The sequence below is a fragment of the Castor canadensis genome, chromosome 15 (genome assembly GCF_047511655.1).
Source record: "Castor canadensis chromosome 15, mCasCan1.hap1v2, whole genome shotgun sequence".
NCBI lineage: Eukaryota > Metazoa > Chordata > Mammalia > Rodentia > Castoridae > Castor > Castor canadensis.
Genome location: NC_133400.1, coordinates 89,514,698 through 89,532,145, shown reverse-complemented (window position 1 = coordinate 89,532,145; position 17,448 = coordinate 89,514,698). Strand labels below are relative to the sequence as shown.

Sequence of the window (17,448 nt, the reverse complement as noted above, 5' to 3'; positions counted from 1 at the left end):
CTTAGCACTTCATTATACTGAAGTTATTCTGTGCATTTATTATTTGAATTTTGTATTAATAGATACCCCCTTCGGAGAGGTAGCTCCTTCACATTTTTAACGCCTGGCCCTCACTGGGACTTTACTTTGGTAAGTAGATACCTGGGTTTTTATTGCAAGGCATTAGATGGAATTAATTCCTGGGTTGTCTTTCAGTCTGTTGTATATATCAGTTATCTGTACTTAAAATCTTAAGAAGTAGAATTTCTGTAGCCTATTTTAGTCCTCTGCTAACAAATTGGAAGAAAATTTTGTTTCAAATAAGTAAAACATTTTGCAAAGCAGTCATATCCATTAATCTTTAACTCTTGCAGTCCTTTCTCTTACTCCTACCAGTGTTAAAGTGTACATTATGAAACACATACATTCTCCAACAGCTTTTTTCTTCATTGAAAAAATATATAATTGCTTGATTACAGTTTTTACATATGTACATACAGAAAATGAATTATTTTGTTCTGTTAATCAGCTCAGAATAGAGGAAATGCTTCATTATTTTTAGGACAGGACTTTACAGAGTCATTTAATTTGTGTGATGTAGCACCAGAAAATTGATCCTTTTTTGTAACTAAAACTCATTGCATCATAATACATATGTAAATAAAGTATATATGAATAGATTGTGATTTTTATGCTTTCTTATATGGGAAAAATAGCAAAACTGATTGGTTAGTTTTGCCAAATGTTACTTGTATGTAGGTTTTGGTGTTCTGATGGACTCAACAATACATGCTTAATTTGTATTGTTCTTTTGTATTTAATACATATTTTTGTTGAACGTTACTGTACTTTTAGATTCACTACATGTGTCATTTAGCCAGTCAAGCATTCATAGCAAGAGTTTCATGATTTTATTGCTATTCTGCACTTTCCTCTGAAACATTCTCCATCTTGACCCCTTTCCTTCATACTGATGAGCCTAATCTTAAGTAGAAAAACCTTAGTAGAGAAGAAGCTCTACCCTTTTTTCATTGTGTAAACTATAAACAAAAAATTTTGAGCATGTATCCTGGATATATCTGTTTATAATTTATATGTACGTACATATAATTTATATGTATATATATGTACTACCATTATGAACTAGTATCTCAGAGCACAGTATTCACTTAGGGCAAGGTTGATGATCGTGGGCATAAATTCATATTTCAAATAGCCATGACAGTTTCAGTTTGGGGATGACTTTTTATTGGATTTGACTAGATCACTGTTGTGTTTTTAAGCTTACAGTGGTATATTTATCATCTGTATATTAAGGCTTATTTTTTTAAGGGTTTAAAGTACATGTTTAAAAGGTAGTCCTAACATTTTCCCCTGCACTCCAAAGACATCTTGCAGACCCTCTGGGATGGATATATCACATTTGAGAAATGCTTTCATAGTCGTCTCCTATGACAGAAAAGATACCGCATGGTCAGTGTATTAATATTTGTGCAATATAATTAAGAAGTGCTGTGAAGGAAATATATAACTTTTAAAATGTAGTTTGAGTAAGGAAAAAAAAAGTAAACATCTAACTTAAGAGGTTAGGAAAAGAGCAATAGAGTAAAGAAAACAGACAAAAAAGTAATCATAATAAAGCTCTTGGCAAACCAGGAATAGGGAGAATTTCCTTAGCCTGAGGCCCACCACAAACAGCACACGTGATAATAAAATGGTGGAGATACTACGTTTAAGTTTAAAAAAAGCCTATGGTCACTATATGTGTTCAATAACAGTAAGACATGAAAAATAAGAAATATACAAATTGGGAAGGAAAAGACAGTATGGTTTCATCACTTACAGACAATATGATTATCTACATTGAATATCCAACAGAATATTAGTAGTAGATACAGAACTAATAGTTAAAGCTAGAATTATAAAAATTTTTAAAAAATCAATAGAGTATACATATGCCAGCAATAAACAATCAAATGTGTCCTTTTGTTTGTTTGTTTAGTGTTTTTCACATAGAATCTCCCACTTTTTTGCCTGGACTGGGTTCAGACCATGGTCCTCCTACCTCCTCCATCTCCCAAGTAGCTGGTAGTACAGGCGTGTACCACCACATCCAGCTTGTTTTTGAGATAGGGTCTTGCTGACTTTGCCATGCTGGCCTTGATTTGTCCTTCTACCTCTGCCTCCTGAGTAGCTGGGATTGCAATGCTGTACTGCTATACCCGGACCCTATTTTTTAAAGGTTCTTTTATGGAAAAAGAAACATTAAAAAAAAAAAAAAACTAGGAAGAAATCCATGAAAAAATGTATATACCTTTATAGTGAAAATTGGAAAATATTAAAAACAAACTTAGAAGACCTAATTAAATGGAGCTATCTTCTATGTCCATGCAAGGAAAGACTCGCAAAAATGTAAGCTCTCTGTAAGTTACTCCATATCTGGTTCAATTTTAATAGACATCCTGTTAGAATCTAATAGACGTCATTTTACAACTCACTTGGAGGAGTAGAAGGCCCAGAAGAAAAGTAGTATACAGGATGGGAAGCATATGACTTACTGTATTACTTGTTAAGATATAGTATGATATGGACAAAGGGGTTAATCAATAGAAGAAACAAAATAGAGAACCCAGAAACTAACCTACTATATTAGTCAGCTTTTTTTTTCACCACTATAGCAAATACCTGAGACAACAACTTAAAATAAGAAAGATATACTTTGGCTCACAGGTTTATTTGGCTCCATTTTTCATAGTAGAACCCATGGTCAGCTGGCTCCATTATTTCTGGACTATGGTTAAGCAATAGCAGAAGGGTGTGAAGGAGCAGATCTGCTCATTTCATGTCTGCCAGGAAGCAAAGAGTATCAGGAAAGGACAGGGACAAGATATAATTTTCAGGGCACATCCCTAGTGACTCACCTCCCTTAGCTAGGCCCCACCACCCAGTAGTCTGTTCAGATTTTGAATCCATCAGTGGATTCATCTCTTGACAAAGGCAGAGCCATCATGATCCAATCACTTCCCCCAAGCCCTAACTCCTGTATTGCAGACCAAGACTCAATACATGAGCCATTTTGAGGTATACTTCATATCCAAACTTTAGTGTATATAGTATATATGTGAATTTACTATATATCACAGGTATGATGAAGCAATGGGGCTATCAAACAATTTTGAGATGGGAACAGTTGACTGTACAACTTCATTACATATGTACATAAGTAAACTTCAGGTAGATTAATGAGATAAAAGTTGGAGACTTAAAAAGAAATTACACTAGAAAGTGTCAAAACCTGTTCGATTTCATTATACATATGCTCACATATGTATACAATTTAATATGATTGTATTATGTGCTTTTTCTCCTCATTATAGTCTTTTTTTTTTTTTGGTTGGCAGTTTTCCTCTCCCTTCTTCCCCGTGTAAGTCCTCCCTATCACAACCTCTACCTTAACACGTCAGTAACACCCCATGTATTCCTCTACATTTTGCTCATATTACTTACTAATACACAGGTTGATACACATGTGCAGGATTTTTGATTAGCTGGCATTTCAAAATTGTGATTACATTCATGCTTTTCTACATTTTCTAGATAGGACTTTTTGACTAATAGAGATTTCTTGAGTTTCTGTCTCATTTTTCAGATTTTTTTTCAATTATCTTTATATTGTTCCTTCATTTCTTAAATAATTTTTAATGTCTTAGATAAATTTGAAATAGTATAGTTCTGTCCACCTCTGATATTGTATGGTATTCTGCCAGATATTCTCTTTTTTCTTAAAGTGATTTTTTTTTTAATAGGAGATTTAACTTGGAAAAGTTTTGTCCATTTTAACATAAATTTTGCTTTCTCCACTTTTATAAGGAAGCATGGTTCAGGCAGCTTTTCTAACTTCACAGAGCTCCTTCTGTTTGATGGTAGCTTGTTTTCTGACTACTGGCTCCATTTCCCCAATATTTATCTGGACTTTGTCTTTCCTTTTCTTTTCTCTATTGACTGTCCTACTTAATTCTGATTAGACTCCCAGCCATTGCTCCTCAGTGTGAGGCTGAGAACTGGAAGGGAGCCGTGGTTGGCCAAGGAATTTACAAGAGCTAGACTGAGTCACAAGTGATGTGAAAAGTTAACTTGAAACGTGGGATAATGAAGTGCTACTTAAGGGTGTTCATTTGATAATGATTAGGAACCAGAAATGATAACTATGTGCACAGTTTTGCTCCTGTTGACACTAACAGAGATGAATGATTACTGTGACATACTCCTGGGGCATAGCTGTTCATCTTCTGGATGATGAAATCCTGCTTCAGACAGCAAAGCTTAATTAGTTTGAGCTATGAGAAAAGGATTTTTGGTGGAGTGGCTCAAACTCAAGTAGTAAGCATGCCTATCTAGCAAGTGATGCCCTGAGTTCAAACCTCAGTGCCGCAAAAAAGGAAACAAAAAACTACAATATACTGAGAAAATGACTTTTTCTAGTGAAGACACCTCCCAAGAAAAATAATATGTTTTCCTTTTGTTAAAATAAAAAAGTATTGCCTTTCTTTATAAAATGTATTTTACTTTGTCTCTAACAAGTACAGATGGCCCATGACTCACATAAGAATTCTATTCTGAAAACTTTACATAAGGAAGGTTTTTAATAGGGTGAGAATCACTGACTAAATTATCAGGAGATAATTTAGTCAGAGGGGACGCTTTAGGTAGCAGCATACTTTCCAGGTACAATTTATGAATCTCCCTTATCAAAATAATTTCCTTGTGCACACAGCCAAAGACTTAACTTTTTATTTTATTTTATTTTAGTTATTTATTTATTTATTTTGGCAGTATGGGATTTGAACTCAGGGCCTCATGCTTGCTGTGCAGGTGCCCTACCACTTGAGCCACTCCCCAGCCCTAAGGCTTAACTTTTTAAAAGGGATTTTTCTGGTTGTATGGAGTCTTTGTTTAATGGAGTAACATGCACTTCTATATAAGTAGCAAATTCTGTTTTTCTTACAGAAAAGAAAACGAAGAGAGAAAGATGATGATGTTGTTAGCCTTAGCAGCCTTGATCTGAAGGTAAGCCTTTCTTGTTAAAGAAAAGCACGTTAAAATTTACAGATAACATTCTATTTCTGTGTATAAATAGTGAGTGTTTGAGTGTTGGGTTATGAACAAGGGGGAGGCAGTTTGTTACTTTGCTGTTCTATCCTGGATAAAAATAAGGGGAAACCACTCTTAGAACAATGTTCAAGGAGGGCACCTGTTTTCCAGCCACTCTACTCAGGAAGTGGAGATCATGAGGATCGGAGTTCAAGGCTAGCCTGGGCAAAATGTTAACATCATCCTATAACTAGTAATCAAAAAACACAAATGCTCAAAGAGCCGGGCCTGTCACATGTACAAAGAAGGGCAGCAGAGGGCCTGTGCTGAGAAGAATAGCCCCACACCCTTCCTCACAGAGGCCAGGCTGTAAACTCTGGCCCATTGGTGCATTTAGGACTGAACTTCTGCATTAAATCTTCTGAATTTTAAATGTTAAAATTTTCTTTAAAAAAATTAAGTCAGTATGGCCCATGAACTTCAAATGTGTGACCTATGGTAAACTAGAATTCACTCCATAAAATATTTGAGTATCTTTTTTTTTTTTTTTTTCCCGGTACTGAGGCTTGAAATCAGGGCCTTCACCTTGAGCCACTCCAACTCCACCTGCACTATTTTTATGAAGGGTTTTTTTGAGATAAGGTCTTGCAGAACTCTGCCTGGGCTGACTTCAAGCGGTGATCCTTCTGATCTCTGCCTCCTGAGTAGTTAGGATTATAGACGTGAGCCACTGGCGCCTGGCTTGAGTATCTTTTTATGTAAAATTGTACTTATGTCCAAAGACTGGTAGCTTTGTAATTAGCCCTTTTTCGTCAGTTGGAAAATTTTATCAAAGCATTTTGATTTTAGGGATTCTTTTAAGATTATCATGAAAAAGATACATTTTTACAATGAGATTTGTTTCAAATGTTTGACATTATGTTTATCAGCAGCAGCTACAGCTTCTTTGTAAAAAATACGATATTAAATTTTTATAGATCTTGCCCACCAAAATTTTAACTAATCCAGCAAGTCAGTTTTTTTCTTACTGTTCGTATATAATGTCTTTATAGAAGAACTGTATGTTTTACTTGTTAGGTTTTTTGCAAAAACTTTTAGTTACATTTTAAAATATCTTGTATTTAAAATTAAAGTACAATATGATAACTTTAAGGTGTGCTCTAAATCCAATCATATTCATAAATAAGACACTTTATAGTTTGCCACAGTGAAATACGTGGTCAAATCTGCTTAAAGAAAATCCTCCTTAAACAGACATGACGACCCAGGCCTGTAATCCCAGAACTCAGGAGGTGGTGGAAGGAGGGCTATGAGTTTGACATCAGCCTCTACTATGTAGTGATTACCAGGCCAGCCTGGGCTATATGTCAAGATTCTGTGTCAAGAAAAAAGAAAATCCTCCATTCCTTCCATCCAGCTTTAGCAGTTATCAAATCCATCTTATTTCAGCTGTCCACTCACCTACACTTTCTTTGGGTTATTTTTAAGCAAATCCTAGATATTCTGTCATTTCTTCTGTAATTACTTCATTATCAATTATCTTCAACAACTTAAATTTTTTTAAATAATTAAATGCCATTTTCACAAAATAATACAAATAACAAAAATAATTCCTTCATATCCTCCTTTACTGGCTTATATGATCTTTGTTGTGTTTTATTTAAATTAGAATCCACATAAGATCCATTTTGTGATTAACTGTATCTCAAGTATCTTTTACAGGTTCCCCCCAGTTCTTTTTTAATTGTTGTTTTGAGGGATTTTTGTTTGAGATTGCTTTTTTTGTTTTGTTGATTCATTGGTTGGGTGGTTGGGTTTTCCTCTTCCTGTTTGGTGGGGCTGGGGTTTGAAATCAGGGCTTTGTACTTGCAAAGCCTACTGCTTGAGTCACACTTCCAATCCATTTTGCCTTATTTATTTTAAAACTGGGGAGTCTCTGTAACTTGCCCATGCTGGACTCAAACCATAGTCTGCCCTGTCTCAGCCTCTCAAATAGCTAAGAATGCAGGTGTGAGCTATCAGTGCTTGACAGTTGGTTGGTTTTTTAATAGAATCTCACCATGCAGCCCAGGCTGCCTTGGAACTTGCTCTAGCCTAGGCTGGCCTTGAACTTGTGATCATCCTACCTCAACCTCTCTAGTGCTGGGATTACAGGCATGAACTGTACTTTGTTTTCCTGCATTTTTTAAATTGTTGATGAAACTGTGTTGTTTTTCCTGTAGTGCTCCTCACAACCTCAATATTCATGACTGTATCCCCTTGGTATCATTTGCCATGTTCTTCTATTCCTTATATTTTCGATAGGTTGGTAGGTCGACCGAGAGGCCAAATAAAATTCATGTTTTGAGTTATGTACTTCCTTCAGAAGGAATATAATAGCTTTCTTGTGATGTTGTGAAGATTGATGATCATCGCCTAAAGTGGCAAAGTGATGATTTTAATGCCTTTATCTCTGCTTATTAGCCGGGATTCTTCTGTAAAGAGAACATTTCCGTCATCAACCATTTAGTAATTCCAAGGTACTGATTTATAATAAAGGCAAAACAAGTACTTGATTCTTTTCAGCTTTTAAAAATAATGAGTTTTATTCACTAGCTTTCTCTAAAAAAAAGTAATGAATAGTCTTATGAACTCATGTATATAAACATTTATTTTGCTTTCTTCCATTTCAGCTATATGCTTATTCATGCTTAAAGTAATCATCTTTGGCCACTAAATTCTTCTTTAGGAAGGTTCCCCTGTCCTTTTGACATGACCTTCACCCAGTACATAAAGACTTGTAATCATCCTTGCCTTCCAAAATGACTTACACATTTTTTTTAACTGCTCCTTAGCTGAAATCAGCCTGTACAAAAAAATAGCCCTGGTTTCTTTTTTTGTTTTGTTTTGTTTTATTATTCATATGTGAATACAACGCTTGGGTCATTTCTCCCCCCTGCTCCCACCCCCTCCCTTACCACCCACTCCGCCCCCTCCCTTCCCCCCCAACCCCCTCAATACCCACCAGAAACTATTTTGCCCTTATCTCTAATTTTGTTGAAGGAAGAGTATAAGCCATAACAGGAAGGAACAAGTGTTTTTGCTGGTTGAGATAAGGATAGCTACACAGGGAGTTGACTAACATTAATTTCCTGTGCGTGTGTGTTACCTTCTAGGTTAATTCTTTTAGATCTAACCTTTTCTCTAGTACCTGTTCCCCTTCTGCTATTGGCCTCAGTTGCTTTTAAGGTATCTGCTTTAGTTTCTCTGCGTTAAGGGCAACAAATGCTAGCTAAGTTTTTAGGTGTCTTACCTATCCTCACCCCTCCCTTGTGTGCTCTCACTTTTATCATGTGCTCAAAGTCCAATCCGCTTGTTGTGTTTGCCCTTGATCTAATGTCCACATATGAGGGAGAACATACGATTTTTGGTCTTTTGGGCCAGGCTAACCTCACTCAGAATGATGTTCTCCAATTCCATCCATTTACCAGCAAATGATAACATTTCATTCTTCTTCATGGCTGCATAGAATTCCATTGTGTATAGATACCACATTTTCTTAATCCATTCGTCAGTGGTGGGGCATCTTGGCTGTTTCCATAACTTGGCTATTGTGAATAGTGCCACAATAAATGTGGGTGTGCAGGTGCCTCTGGAGTAACCTGTGTCACAGTCTTTTGGGTATATCCCCAAGAGTGGTATTGCTGGATCAAATGGTAGATCAATGTCTAGCTTTTTAAGTAGCCTCCAAATTTTTTTCCAGAGTGGTTGTACTAGTTTACATTCCCACCAACAGTGTAAGAGGGTTCCTTTTTCCTCGCATCCTCGCCAACACCTGTTGTTCGTGGTGTTGCTGATGATGGCTATTCTAACGGGTGAGGTGGAATCTTAGTGTGGTTTTAATTTGCATTTCCTTTATGGCTAGAGATGGTGAGCATTTTTTCATGTGTTTTTTGGCCATTAGAACTTCTTCTTTTGAGGAAGTTCTGTTTAGTTCACTTCCCCATTTCTTTATTGGTTCATTAGTTTTGGGAGAATTTAGTTTTTTAAGTTCCCTATATATTCTGGTTATCAGTCCTTTGTCTGATGTGTAGCTGGCAAATATTTTCTCCCACTCCGTGGGTGTTCTCTTCAGTTTAGAGACCATTTCTTTTGATGAACAGAAGCTTTTTAGTTTTATGAGGTCCCATTTATCTATGCTATCTCTTAGTTGCTGTGCTGTGGGTTTCGCTGAGAAAGTTCTTACCCATACCTACTAACTCCAGAGTATTTCCTACTCTTTCCTGTATCAACTTTAGAGTTTGTGGTCTGATATTAAGATCCTTGATCCATTTTGAGTTAATCTTGGTATAGGGTGATATACATGGATCTAGTTTCAGTTTTTTGCAGACTGCTAACCAGTTTTCCCAGCAGTTTTTGTTGAACAGGCTGCTATTTCTCCATCGTATATTTTTAGCTCCTTTGTCAAGGACAAGTTGGTTATAGTTGTGTGGCTTCATCTGGGTCCTCTATTCTGTTCCACTGGTCTTCATGTCTGTTTTTGTGCCAGTACCATGCTGTTTTTATTGTTATTGCTTTGTAATATAGTTTGAAGTCAGGTATCCTGATACCTCCAGCATTGTTCTTTTGACTAGTATTGCCTTGGTTATTCATGGCCTCTTGTGTTTCCATATGAATTTAACAGTAGATTTTTCAATCTCTTTAATGAATGTCATTGGAATTTTGATGGGAATTGCATTAAACATGTAGATTACTTTTGGGGGTATTGACATTTTTACTATGTTGATTCTACCAATCCATGAGCATAGGAGATCTCTCCACTTTCTATAGTCTTCCTCAATCTCTTTCTTCAGAAGTTTATAGTTTTCCTTGTAGAGGTCATTCACATCTTTTGTTAGGTTTACACCTAGGTATTTCATTTTTTTTGAGGCTATTGTAAAAGGAATTGTTTTCATACCTTCTTTTTCAGTTTGCTCATTATTTTTTTTTAATTTTTTTTCTTTTATTATTCATATGTGCATACAAGGCTTGGGTCATTTCTCCCCCCTGCTCCCACCCCTCCCTTACCACCCACTCCGCCCCCTCCCTCACCCCCCCACCCCTTCAATACCCAGCAGAAACTATTTTGCCCTTATTTCTAATTTTGTTGTAGAGAGAGTATAAGCAATAGTAGGAAGGAACAAGGGTTTTTGCTGACTTAGATAAGGATAGCTATACAGGGCACTGACTCACATTGATTTCCTGTGCGTGTGTGTTACCTTCTAGGTTAATTCTTTTTGATCTAACCTTTTCTCTAGTTCCTGGACCCCTTCTGCTATTGGCCTCAGTTGCTTTTAAGGTATCTGCTTTAGTTTTTCTGCGTTAAGGGCAACAAATGCTAGCTAATTTTTTAGGTGTCTTACCTGTCCTCACCCCTCCCTTGTGTGCTCTCGCTTTTATCATGTGCTCATAGTCCAATTTGTTGTGTTTGACCTTGATCTAATGTCCACAAATGAGGGAGAACATACGATTTTTGGTCTTTTGGGCCAGGCTAACCTCACTCAGAATGATGTTCTCCAATTCCATCCATTTACCAGCGAATGATAACATTTTGTTCTTCTTCATGGCTTCATAAAATTCCATTGTGTATAGATACCACATTTTCTTAATCCATTCGTCAGTGGTGGGGCATCTTGGCTGTTTCCATAACTTGGCTATTGTGAATAGTGCCGCAATAAACATGGGTGTGCAGGTGCCTCTGGAGTAACCTGTGTCACAGCCTTTTTCTATGTTGATTTTATATCCTGCTACCTTGCTATAGCTATTGATGATGTCTAGAAGCTTCAGAGTAGAGGTTTTTGGGTCTTTAAGGTATAGGATCATGTCGTCTGCAAATAGGGATATTTTGACAGTTTCTTTACCTATATGTATTCCTTTTATTCCTTCTTCTTGCCTAAGTGCTCTGGCTAGGAATTCCAGTACTATGTTGAATAGGAGTGGAGATAGTGGGCATCCTTGTCTGGTTCCTGATTTTAGAGGGAATGGTTTCAGTTTTTCACCATTAAGTATAATGCTGGCTGTAGGTTTGTCATATATAGCTTTTATAATGTTGAGGTACTTTCCTTCTATTCCTAGTTTTCTTAGAGCTTTTATCATGAAATGGTGTTGGATCTTAACAAAGGCTTTTTCTGCATCTATTGAGATGATCAAGTGGTTTTTGTCTTTGCTTCTGTTAATGTGGTTTATTACATTTATTGATTTTTGTATGTTGAACCACCCCTGCATTCCTGGGATGAAGCCTACTTGGTCATGGTGAATAATCTTTTTGATGTGTTGTTGAATTCGGTTTGCCATTATTTTGTTGAGGATTTTTGCATCAATGTTCATTAAGGAAATTGGCCTATAGTTTTCCTTTTTGGAGGTGTCTTTGCCTGGTTTTGGGATAAGTGTAATACTGGCTTCATAAAATGTGTTAAGCAGTTTTCCTTCCCTTTCTATTTCATGGAACAGTTTAAGGAGAGTTAGTATCAGTTCTTCTTTAAAGTTCTGATAGAATTCAGCTGAGAATCCATCAGGTCCTAGACTTTTCTTTTTGTGGAGACTCTTGATTGCTGCTTCAATTTCATTTTGTGTTATAGATCTATTCAGGTGATTAATTTCCTTTTGGTTCAGTTTTGGATCATCATATGTATCTAGAAATCTGTCCATTTCTTTTAGATTTTCAAATTTGTTTGAATATAGGTTGTCGAAGTACTCTATAATGATTTCCTGGACTTCCATGGTGTTTTTTGTTATCTCCCCTTTTGCATTCCTGATTCTACTAATTTGGGTTTTTTCTCTCCTCATTTTAGTCAGGTTTGCCAGGGGTCTATCGATCTTGTTTATTTTTTCAAAGAACCAACTTTTTGTTTCATTAATTCTTTGTATGGTTTTTTTGGTTTCTATTTCATTGATTTCAGCTCTTATTTTTATTGTTTCTCTCTTTCTACTTGTTTTGGGATTTGCTTGTTCTTGTTTTTCTAGGAGTTTGAGATGTATCATTAGGTCATTGATTTGGGATCTTTCAGTCTTTTTAATATATGCACTCATGGCTATAAAATTTCTTCTCAGGACTGCCTTTGCTGTGTCCCATAGGTTCCGGTAGGTTGTGTTTTCATTTTCATTGACTTCCAGGAACTTTCTAATTTCCTCTTTTATTTCATCAATGATCCATTGTTCATTAAGTAATGAACAATGTTATTTTCCAGCTGTTTGAATGTTTTTTGTCTTTACTTTTGTTGTTGAGTTGTAGTTTTACTGCATTGTGATCAGATAGTATGCACAGTATAGTTTCTATTTTCTTATATTTGCTGAGGCTTGCTTTGTGCCCTAGAATATGATCTATTTTGGAGAAGGTTCCATGGGCTGCTGAGAAGAATCTATATTGTGCAGAAGTTGGATGAAATGTTCTGTAGACATCAACTAGGTCCATTTGATCTATGGTATATTTTAGATCTTGGATTTCTTTATTGATTTTCTTGTTTGGATGACCTATCTATTTATGATAATGGGGTGTTAACGTCTCCCACAACCACTGTGTTGGAGTTAATATATGCTTTTAGGTCTTTCAGGGTATGTTCGATGAAATTGGGTGCTTTGACATTGGGTGCATACAGGTTGATGATTATTATTTCCTTTTCATCTATTTCCCCTTTTATTAGTATGGAATGTCCTTCTTTATCTCGTTTGATCAATGTAGGTTTGAAGTCTACTTTGTCAGAGATAAGTATTGCTACTCCTGCCTGGTTTTGGGGGCCATTGGCTTGGTAAATCTTCCAGCCTTTCATCCTAAGCCTATGTTTATTTCTGTCGGTGAGATGGGTCTCCTGTAAGCAACAAATTGTTGGATCTTCCCTTTTAATCCATTTCATCAAGCATTGCCTTTTGATGTGTGAATTAAGTCCATTAACATTAAGTGTTAGTACTGATAGGTATGTGGTGATTCCTGTCATTTAGTTGTCTTAGTTGTTTGAAGGTTTGTTTGTGTGTACGAAGTTTAGGTTAGTCTCTACTGTCTTGCTTTTTCTTTTCCTGTGGTTTGGTGCTGCCTGTCTTTTCATGGTTAAGTTGGGTTTCACTTTCTGTGTGCAGAATCCCTTGAAGAATCTTTTGTAGTGGTGGCTTTGTGGTCACATATTGTTTTAGTTTCTGCTTATCATGGAAGACTTTTATTGCTCCATCTATTTTGAATGATAGTTTTGCTCGGTAGAGTATCCTGGGGTTGAAGTTATTTTCATTCAGTGCCCAGAAGATCTCACCCCACGCTCTTCTTGCTTTTAATGTTTCTGTTGAGAAGTCTGCTGTGATTTTGATGGGTTTACCTTTGTATGATATTTGTTTTTTCTCTCTTAACAGCCTTCAATATTCTTTCCCTAGTTTCTGAACTTGTTTTAATGATGATATGTCGTGGTCTGTTTGGTGTCCTGGAGGCCTCTTGCATCTGTATGGGAACAGATTTCTCTAGATTTGGGAAATTTTCTGTTATTATTTTGTTGAATATATTAAGCATTCCCTTTGTTTGCACCTCTTCTCCTTTTTCAATGCCCATGATTCTCAAGTTTGGTCTTTTGATGGAGTCGGTGAGTTCTTGCATTTTCTTTTCACAGGTCTTGAGTTGTTTAATTAATAGTTCTTCAGTTTTTCCTTTAATTACCATTTCATTTTCAAGTTCTGAGATTCTGCCTTCTGTTTGTTCTATTCTGCTGGATTGGCCTTCCGTTTTGTTTTGCAGTTATGTTTCGTTCTTTTTTCTGAGGTTTTCCATATCCTGGGTCATTTCCTCTTTAATGTTGTCTATTTTTGTCCTGAGTTCATTTTTCCGTTTATTCATTGTGTTCTCTGTTTCACTTTGGTGTTTATACAGTGCTTGTATGGTTTCTTTCATTTCTTCTTTTGTTTTTTCAAATTCTCTATTTTTGTTTTCTTGGAATTTTTTGAGTGTCTCCTGTACATTTTGGTTGACCCTATCCAGTATCATCTCTATAAAATTCTCATTGAGTACCTGTAGTATGTCTTCTTTTAAATTATTCTTGTGGGCTTCATTGGGTCCTTTGGCATAGTTTATCTTCATTTTGTTGGAGTCTGGATCTGAGTTACTGTTTTCTTCATTTCCCTCTGGTTCCTGTACTAATTTTTTGCTGTGAGGAAACTGGTTTCCCTGTTTTTTCTGTTTTCCCGTTATTGCCCTTGGTGTTGTTACTGTCCCTGTACCGTGTGCAATTAAGTATTTTCTAGCTTGTAATAATAAAAATTGTAATATTTAGAATGGAAGGGTGAGAGGAGATGGAAAGCAAAGAAGTTAAAGAAAAAGGGAAAAACAAACAGACAAGTAGGAAAAAACAAAACAAATAATCAAAAAAGTTTCAAAGGTATAAACAGGGAGCATTAGTGTATTAATCGACAGTAAGCTGAACAGGCATTAGAGAGACAGAGAGAGGATTGAAAATAAAAAATAAAAAGAATACAGATAATAAAAATAAAAAATAAGTAAATGAAAGAAATATATATATATATAAATAAAATTAAACAAAATGAAAAATAGGAAAAAAAAAACACCTCCAAGTTCAAATGCAATGAAGTTTCATTCTTAATAATTTTGGTGTCCGTCTCAACCTCCAATCCTGGAGATGGTGCCTCAGATGTTGTTCTGTAGTTGTCTCATCAAAGGGGACGCATAAAGTAGAACAAAACTACACACACACACAAAAAAAAACCCACCAAGTGTCCCAAGTTCAAATGCAATACAGTTTCAGTAAGTTTTTCAGTATGCAGGTGTAGTTTGGTTGTTTTCTCATCAGAGGTAGGGAGAGATATAAAAAAAGAGAGTCTGGAAACAGTTCTGTGAGTGGCTATCTGCGGCTGTGGCTTGCCTGCCCACTGCTGTCAGCCTGCTGTTGCTGGAGGCGTTATTTGTGCAGATCTCAGGGGTGAGCTTAGCACTCACCTGGCCCCGCAGGCTTTGTTTACTCAGAGTTCTCCTGTGCATGAGCCGCTGCTACAAGCTTTCCCCTTTCCAAGCACACTGGGGGAGGTGACACTGCACCCGCGTTCTCAGGCCTGTGTGTTTGTTTACAGTTCACTGGGAAGTGGGTCTTCCCCCCTTTCCTGTGGAGTTTTCTTCCCACCACCGCTTTTACAAGCTTTCCCACTCCTGATTGTTGGGCGGTGCTGCTGCTCCTGCTGTCCTGCGTGTTTGTTTACAGCTCACATGGGAAGTGGGTCTTCCACACTCTCTGTGGAGTTTTCCTCCCTCCGCCACTCTCACAAACTTTCCTGCTCCTGGTTGCTGGGCACGTGCCCTGCTCCCGCCAGAGCCTCTCCAGCCAGGCCCGGTTTGCTTACAGTCCCGGGAAGGATTCCCTTCCCCCAATCTTCGGTGCTCAGTGCGCCCCACCCTCTTTCCAGCGTGTCTTCATTGTTCTTATTGCTTATTACTCAGTTTCTCTTTTTTTCCCCGGGTGGGGATCAGTCTGTCCAGGGGGCTATGCTGTTCTGGCCCAGGGTTCTCTGTGGGAGTACTGCGGTGACGCTAAGCTCACCTTGTCCGCGTCTTCCCAAGCCATCTGGGCGTGGGTGACTGGCGGCTTGGGGACCTTCACGTTTCTCCATTTAATGTGAAGTGGAGATTCTCTGCACCGGCTGGAGGTTTAGAGGGGTCAAAGTTTTGCCTTTTCTTGGTGGTTTTGCCTGCAAGGTGTGTCTCCAGCGTCTCTCCAAGATTTCACTATAGGAGGCTCGCTTTCTGCTTCCTCCCTCTAGCTGCCATCTTGGAATCCTCCAGCCCTGGTTTCTTTAATTGAAGAGAATCACAAGGTGATTTTTTTGAAAATGTGGTCTCATTCCTTCTGAGAACTTTCTTTTCTGCTCTTTTTTTCTGTCTTTGCTTCTGTTGCCTTGTTTATCTCAATTTGGATTCTAATCCTAGCAGGTTTTACTCAGGCAATGTTAATTTTTAAAGTGTATAAAGCCCTGTCTGCTTTAACACTTGTTTGCATAGCATTTTTCTTGACACTTCGGTCTGAGAATTGGAGTGTTGAGATCTGTCCCAGAAGAAGTTGCTGTTCTCAGATTAGCATGCCCTTGAATTTCTGTTGGAAGTTGCCCAGTGGTCTCCCTTCTGCTTGTCTGTGTGTAAAGGGTCTGGGTACTGGTTTGTCCTGCTGTCATATTTTGAGGTATAGGGCAAAGCTGTGTTTCTTCTTTTTATCGTAGATGTTGTGTATGGGTTTTCTCTTTTGTTATGCTTACTTCTCTATCTCTTTAAAGGGTAAAGACCCCTCAGAGATTGAATTAATTTATTAAGGAATGAAGCAACAGGACAGTACTAGGGAGCACTGCAGTATTCAAATCATTGAAAGAAATGGTAGAATAGCATTGCTAAATTAAATACAAAACAGATTAATATGTTCATGTACATATCTACCTACAAAATGTATTTGTATTATTGTCTGGTTTTTAGAATTTCTACCTTTACAGAGTTGTTAAAAAAAAATGCAATCAGTGACAAATGGTGAGTCAAACAAAAGCCACATAGCCCTTAAAAATGAGATAATCCACCGAAGGGGTATTGAAGCATCTTTTTTTTTTGTCTGATTTACTTGTGAATATTTTGTTCTGACTCGTCTGTTTTTGAGGGGGCCTACACTTTGAGTCACTCCACTAGCCCTATTTTTGTGAGGGATTTTGCCAAGATAGGGTCTCATGAACTATTTGCCTGGACTGACTTTGAACCTCGATCCTCCTGACCTCTGCCTCCTGAGTAGCTAGGATTATAGGCGTGAGCCACAGGCATCCAGGTAAATGGTCCTTTCTTGTCATAAATGATCTTCAAAAGTTATTTATGATCACATAGGTTCATCAAGAAGTGTTCACATGGGTAGCATCCTTATAGTATAGTATAAAACTGGAGTTTGATAGGGATTTAGGGCTTATTTGTTTGTTTAGTTGTTTGTTTTTGTTGTTTGGCTTTTTGTGTCAGTACCATGGTTTGAACTCAGGACTTCAAGCTTTTGAGGCAGGCTCTCTACCATTTGAGTCACACTTCCACACCAAATTCACCTTTTTTTTTTTTTTTTTTTCTTGGCGTTGGAACTCAGGGCCTCATGCTTGCTAGGCAGGCGCTTTACTACTTGAGCCACTTTGCCAGCTGGTGGTTGTTTTTTGAGACAGGGGCTCCTAGCTCAAGGCAGTGTCAAAGTCAGGATCCTCTTTCTTCCACCTGTCAAGTGCTGGGTTTACAGGTATGTGCCACCACACCCAGTGGTTTGGCAATTCTTAGTTATTGGTTTATTATCGGGGTCCCTTAGACCCAGTTTTAATATTGTAGGTTTAACTATTTGTATGACTTAAAACTTCATTTTCCTTATTCTTCCTATAAGATTT

The 17,448-nt window shown here is 37.3% G+C and overlaps 1 protein-coding gene across 1 annotated transcript in view; it reads left to right on the top strand.

Moving 5' to 3' along the window:
* Positions 1-17,448, top strand: part of Net1 (neuroepithelial cell transforming 1) — a 52,685-nt gene that overhangs the window by 12,348 nt on the left and 22,889 nt on the right. The window contains exons 2-3 of the mRNA XM_074056737.1: positions 63-129; positions 4,987-5,046. Of these exons, the coding sequence (XP_073912838.1) occupies positions 63-129; positions 4,987-5,046 (127 nt within the window). The remainder of the gene's footprint in view (positions 1-62; positions 130-4,986; positions 5,047-17,448) is intronic.